The 6,971-nt window shown below is 50.3% G+C and overlaps 1 protein-coding gene across 1 annotated transcript; it reads left to right on the top strand.

The window, feature by feature from the left end:
* The first annotated feature begins 1,205 nt into the window (after positions 1-1,205).
* On the top strand, positions 1,206-6,626 carry LOC125086691 (translation initiation factor IF-2-like). Its single transcript, XM_047706028.1, has 4 exons — positions 1,206-1,240; positions 1,393-1,838; positions 4,713-4,895; positions 6,252-6,626. Exons 1-4 carry the CDS (start codon positions 1,206-1,208, stop codon positions 6,302-6,304), a joined length of 717 nt encoding a protein of 238 aa, XP_047561984.1. The 3' UTR covers positions 6,305-6,626.
* Positions 6,627-6,971: the final 345 nt, after the last annotated feature.

Here is a 6,971-nt window from a genome sequence, read left to right on the forward strand (position 1 = left end):
GCCTCCAGCCTCCCGCTGAAGAGACCTGGTCTGTACGGGTTGCCTCTAGCTTCCTTGAGGTCCAGCGGCTCGAATTTTGGGACCAGGTGACCAAAGTGCTCTCTTTAGGAGCAAAAAGTGAAAATTCTGGAGAGAGTCTTAAAAAAAAATAAAAAGCTATAGGCCCCAAATGGTGTCACTTAGGCTGAGTCCCCAAACGGGCTTAGCACGGGAATCTAATTGCAGTTTCAACCTCCCTGAGAAATGCAGTCCTAACCAGTCAGTCAGGAATTTTCCTGCCCGCCATGGAGTCTGCCACAGGGGTGGCCTGATCTCTAAAGGAAGATGAAGTCAGCGGGTGATAAACCCCCCTGGGCTTCCCTCTTAGGGAAAGAAACCTTGCCTGGAACAATCCTTTTTTTTTTTTTTTTTTTTTTTTTTTTTGCTAATAACGTTCTTGCACCCTCCTTCTTATAAAAACCTTCCATTCTGTACAACCGCTCAGAGCTCCCCTCTACTTGCCAGATGGGGTGCTGCCCAATTCATGAATCACTTAATAAGAACAACTGGATTTTCAAATTTACTCACTAGAATTTTTTTTTTTAAGATTTTATTTATTTGAGAGAGAGAGAGAGAGAGAGCGCGAGCGAGCATGGTTGGGGGAGGGGCAGAGGAACGAACCTGACTCCACCCCTAACCCCCCCCCGTCCCGCAGAGAGCCCCAGGCCGGGCTTGCTCCCATGACCCTGAGATCAGGACCTCAGCCCATGGCAGAGGCTTAACAGACTGAGCCACCCAGGCATCTCTGATTTTTTTTTTTTTTTTTTTTTTTTTTAAGAGAAAAGGAAATGTGGTCCTGGGACATCCCAGGGCGGGATCATAAGCAGAGGGAAGATCAGAAGCAGAGGTGGGCTTGGGTAGCTGTGGGAGGCAGAAGGCCACTTCGGCTGGAATACAAGCCCAGGCCCCAGGCCCAGATGGGCAGAAATGGGGTGGTGGCGGCGGGGGGGGGGGGGGCCGCTCCGGGACATGTGTGGGGACATTCGGTGGAGCGGTCAGAGAGGTGGCCGGTGACCGGGTTAGATCCCAGGGGAATCCAACGCCAGGATGAGTCATTCCAATTTGAGCAGCTGAACTTGGCTATGGGACCGCGAGCCTAGGGATCTGGGGACCTGCCCAGGCAAGCCCAGCCTCCAGGGTCCTGAGATGACCCCCTGTGAACTCACATGGCCCGGCTGCAGAAGTTCACTAGCAACTGCCCGTCAGTCCCCTGACCTGCCTGGCACTTAGTAGGGGCTCTTCAGATATCTGTCCCATGAATGAGCCAGGGAGGAAATGGAGATGCCCTGCCCACTCACCTCCTGCCAGTGGCCGCTCTTGCTAAACACAAACTAGGCCACCGGCCTGACCCAGTTTCGCGGCGCCGCACGCCAAGCCCGGGGAGGAGCCCGATGCGCGGGGAGGGGGACAGCAGCGTTTGACTCTGACGCCCGCCGCCGCCGCCCCGCGCCCGGAATCTACAGTCGCACCGGATCCGAGGCCGTTTCTGACATTTGCCTGCGCCGTGACTCATCTCCGCGCGGAGAAGAAAGGGGCCTTTGTGGGCATCCCGCGAGGGCCGCGGCCGGCCGTGTCCTGGGCAGCACTGCCCCCCGGTGGCCGGGAGCGCGGTGGAGGGCGCGGGAGACGGCCCTGGGGGCCCGCGCCAGACCCCACCCCCGTGTGCGGGCCCGCGTCCTGGGGCCGGAGTCTGTCCGGGGAAAGCGGGAAGAGCGGTCTCCATCTCCCCGAGGCCGGGGGCCTGGCCCGGGGGAAAGCCTCCACAAGGGAGGGAATGGTTTCTCCCGCCCCTGGGAACGGTGAGCTCGGGCACCCCGGATGCCAGCTCCCTGGAGGCCTGGCCCAGATTGGGGGAAGGCCACGGGACATTGCCCCGCTCACCTGCACCTCCGGAAAGAGGGAACGCTTTCTCTGCCCAAAGCCTGGGCTCTGTTCCTCTTTCCCTGGCTGCACAACCACGTGACTGCCGCATTTTAAAAATAGACGCAAACAGCTACCCTTCCCCTTTTGTGAGTTGCCTATTCCTATCTTTTGTCCATTTTCCTATTTTTATTTTTTTTTCCCTCTCGTTGATTTTTAGAAGCACTTCAAAATGTCAGGTCTCTCCCATGCGTGGCATTATTCCAAGCTTAGAAGTTACCTGTTTCTGTTTTTGAAGATTTTTATTTTTATTTATTTTTTTTAAAGATTTTATTTATTTATTTGACAGAGATCACAAGTAGGCAGAGAAGCAGGCAGAGAGAGATAGGAGGAAGCAGACTCTCTGCTGAGCAGAGAGCCCGATGTGGGGCTCGATCCCAGGACCCTGGGATCATGACCTGAGCTGAAGGCAGAGGCTTTAACCCACTGAGCCACCCAGGCGCCCTGTTTTTGAAGATTTTTAAACACACCAGCTTTACTTTTGTATGTGGTCTGACCTTTTGATGTTTTCTTGTATTCTTTTGCCTTTGCTTTTTGCTTGTAGGACTGTTCCCATCTGAGTACCAGACAAATTTCCCTAATTCCCCCCTTCTCGGTTTTCCTCAAACCCCTCCTCCTCCTCCCTCTACTTCTTCATGTTTTTAATGCCCTTTGGAATATTTTTTGATGAAAGGTATGAGGTGGGGGCACCTGGGTGGCTCATCAGGTTAAGTGTCAGATTTGGCTCAGGTCATGATCCCAGGGTCCCACGGAGCCCCTGGTCTGGCTCCTTGCTCAGTGGGGAGTCTGCCAGTCCCTTTGCCCATCTCACCCACTTGTGCTTTCTCTCTCTTTCTTCCAAATAAATAAGTAAAATCTTAAGAAAAAAAAAAAGTATGAGATAAAGATCTAAACTTATTTTTTTTTCCAAATAGTTAGAAAACTGCCCCAATGCCATTATAACCTTTTTCTTTAATGAGAATATTCCCTCACTGATTTGAAATACCACCTCAGTTATAGACTAAATGTTTGGGCCTGTTTCTGGCCAGGACCCTAAGTCAAAGGGTATAGATGTGGTCTTAGTCTATACTAAGTGAAAGGGTATAGACTTTCTCTTAAAAAAAAAAAAAAAAAAATTTAGGGACTCCTGGGTGGCTCAGCTGGTTAGGTGTCTACCTTCAGCTCAGGTCATGATCCCAGGGTCCTGGGTTGGAGTCCCACATGGGGCTCCTTACTCAGTGGGGAGACTGCTTCTCCCTCTGCCTGCTGCTGCCCCTGCTTGGGCTTTCTCTCTCTCTCTGACAAATAAATAAAATCTTAGCAAAACAAAACAAAACAAAATAAAATAAAATAATATTTGACCACTGATCATGATCTTAGGAAATATTCATGTTCTTTTTTGAGGTCCAGCTGAAGACATAGTCTTGGGTAAAACATCTGCACATGAAAACTGGATAGGAAATGTTTCTTTTATAAAGGCCTGAACAGGGGCGCCTGGGGAGCTCAGTCAATTAAGCATCTGCCTTCGGGTCAGGTCATGATCTCAGGGTCCTGGGATCCAGCCCCCGCATCAGGCTCCCTGCTCAGCAGAGAGCCTGCTTCTCCCTCTCCCTTTGCTGCTTCCTTGCTTGTATGCTCTCTCTTTCTCAAATAAATAAATAAATAAATTGGGGCGCCTGGGTGGCTCAGTGGGTTAAGCCGCTGCCTTCGGCTCAGGTCATGATACCAGGTCCTGGGTTCGAGCCCCGCATCGGGCTTACTGCTCAGCGGGAAGCCTGCTTCCTCCTCTCTCTCTGCCTGCCTCTCTGCTTACTTGTGATTTCTCTCTGTCAAATAAATAAAATCTTTTAAAAATAAATAAATAAATAAATAAATAATCTTTAAAAAATTAAAAAGACCTGAACAATCTAATTCTTATATTACAAAATGGCAAGCCTACCTCCTGAATGTCTAGGCTCATTTTTATCCCACCAGAAGTGTATGAGAATGCCCTTTTCACTATACTCTTGCCAAACTGGAGTACTATTTGTGAAAACATGTCCCAGTTTGAAAGACAAAAAATACTACTTCATTGTTTTCTTAGTTTGCGGTTGACCCTGGGGATCTCTTTGGCAGGACTGGGCAGGGAGGTCACCTTCCTGCTTCCTGTGTGGCTCACCTGACACCTGCTTTTGACTTCTCTCTACTCCTTATGGACATGACCGTGAGATCATTTTTTAATTCAAGTGAAATTCACATAACATACAATTAATCATTTTAAGCAAAAAATTCATAGGCACTTAGTATCTTCACAATGTGGTGTTTAATTAATAATTGGGTAGTAAGTGATCCAATAAAGCAAGTTTTTTAACCTGTGAATTTTTTTTAAAGATTTTATTTATGTATTTGACACACACACACACACAGAGAGAGAGAGGGAGAAAGGGAACACAAGCAGAGGGAGTGAGAGAGGGAGAAGCAGGCTTCCTGATGAGCAGGGAGCCCGACACAGGGCTTGATCCCAGGACCCCGGGACAGGACGTGACCTGAGCTGAAGGCAGTTGCCTAACGACTGAGCCACCCACGTGCCCTGACCTGTGAGTTTTTTTAATATGGAAATTTCATGATGATGCAAAGGCAAATCTCATGTTGACAGACACTTAATGAAATGGATTTTATTGATTTTTAGGAATGTCTGGGTAAACACACACAGACACAAACCAAAGAAAGTACCTGTAGCGAGTAGGGAAGAAATGAGCATTTGTTGACCATCCATTTGTTAGACCTAATTCCAGGTAGCGGATGCTGCCATTCCTGTTTCCCCTGGGCCACCTGGAGTCAACTGCTGATGATGACAGTACATTATGAAGGTGACTTCTCGCATCTCTGCCTCGGGACATTCCTTGGATCCAAAGCCCACACGGGGGTGGGGTGGGGGGGTGCAGCTCTGAAGTGCCAAGGATTTGCCGGTACCACAGGTGAGACCCTCAACCAAGGAGGGCTGTTCTCACTCCTCTGCTAAATCCAAACGTGTGTGTGCCGTGTGCCGCATGTCCCTGGAGGGGATGAACCCCAGCACTCACTTTGCTTATTACCATCGACATCAATGGCTCCCTTCCCTTCCCTGTCTCACTTCCCTCCCTCACGGAGGGTTGGATTTCTGACTCCTCCCTTCCTTTTCTTGTTATTTTAATCTTAGTGAATTATTTAAACCCTGTGCGTTAGAGACCTCGTTTATAACATGCTGATCATAGCACCTGCCGCCGTTAGGACAGAATGAGCTAATGCACGTGAGTGTTTAGAACAGTGTCTGGCACGTAGTATGTGCTCAGAAATGTCAATCATGTTTCATAAATAGAAGGGGCACTGACCATGGGAAGCAGAACACATCTGGGTCCAGTTTCCTCATCTGTGAACTACAGGTTAAAAATGCCCCTTTGAGGCGCCTGGGTGGCTCAGTGGGTTAAGCCGCTGCCTTCAGCTCAGGTCATGATCTCAGGGTCCTGGGATCAAGTCCCGCATCAGGCTCTCTGCTCGGCAGGGAGCCTGCTTCCCTCTCTCTCTCTCTCTCTCTGCCTGCCTCTCTGTCTACTTGTGATCTCTCTCTGTCAAGTAAATAAATAAAATCTTAAAAAAAAAAAATGCCCCTTTGAAGGGCGCCTGGATAGCACAGTCGGTCAAGCAAGTGCCCGACTCGGGTTTGGCTCATGTCATGATCTCGGGGTCCTGGGATCCAGCCCTGAATCAGGCTCCGTGCTCAGCGCAGAGTCTGTTTGAGATTCTCTCTCATCATCTCATTTGAAGATTCTCTCTTCATCCAGTGGCCGTGACCTCCACCAAGCAAGAGGGGCCAGTATTGGGGTGCAGGTAAGACCACTTCAGAGTCCTGGGCCATCTCCTCCTTTCTCTCTGGAGAATGGTATGAACCTCAGGTAGGCCATGTCCCTCGGGCCTCAGGCTCCTCATCCTTGGAAAGAAGTGGCCAGGCTTAGGGGATCACTAAATGTCCTACCGGCTCCAGAGTTCTAGGGAGAGGCCCTGTCCTGGGACAGACAGACAGACACACACAAACACCCCAACACTCACTCGCATATGTGCATACGTACACACACAAAATACACACCCAGACATATACACACACCACAGGGAGGAAGTAACTGTGCTTATCTGCTCCGGCCGCTTGAGTCACCTCTGGGAGCCCCAGGCTCCAGGCTCTGTTGGCCTTGAACCTCGCCCCAGAGAAGAAGAATGTGTCTGCAAAACATTTCCAGGCATTTTCATGTGTGAATGCTGTTTTTTTCTTAGGCTTCTCCTCTCCTTTCGTCACTTTGCAGATGTCTGGGGCTGTCTTGCCAGGTCTTGGGATCAAGCCACATGGCCCACTTGAGGGCTGGTGAGGGGGGATGCATGGGGAGCCTTGTAAAACCAGCCTGGACCATCCTTTCTAGCACCTACCAGAGTCTAACCGACCCCGAGGAAGAAGTAAATAGCCCCATGACGTTTTACAGAGGTCAGAGAATGGCTCCAGCCTCCAGAGGAAGCTAAGGCTGGATGTCACCACAGAGCAGCTGGGGCCTGAGGACGACGCCACACTGTATATGGAACCTCCCAGGAAAGGCCAGGAGGGACGGACGGTGCGTGTGCAGCCCCTCCTCTGGATTCAGGCCTTCCATCCGCTGAGGCCTGGGATCTTCTCCCTGTGCCCAGACACCTCCGACAAGCAAGAAATAGAACTTTCTTTGGTTTCTATAACGGTGCCTCGTTTTTGACTTCTAGTCCCTTTTCCATCAGGTTGGTGGGAAAATATATATAACCTCTTGCAGGAGTTATGTCGTAGTTCTGAGGTCTTGATGCAATGCTGCGTGGTAGGAGCGTGGCGTTGTGGTCCTCATTCAACTGTCCCCAAGTCACGTCTGAGGCTGTCCTTGCATGGGCCACAGGGACCCCACAGGTCCAATGTTTCCCTGTTTGTCACGGTCACAGTCCCAGCTTAGATGCATCCCCAACCCATTCGCCCTAGGCTTCTGCTGCCCCCACCCCTGACTCTTAGAGCT

Source organism: Lutra lutra, chromosome 16 (assembly GCF_902655055.1).
Source record: "Lutra lutra chromosome 16, mLutLut1.2, whole genome shotgun sequence".
Classification (NCBI taxonomy): Eukaryota; Metazoa; Chordata; class Mammalia; order Carnivora; family Mustelidae; genus Lutra; species Lutra lutra.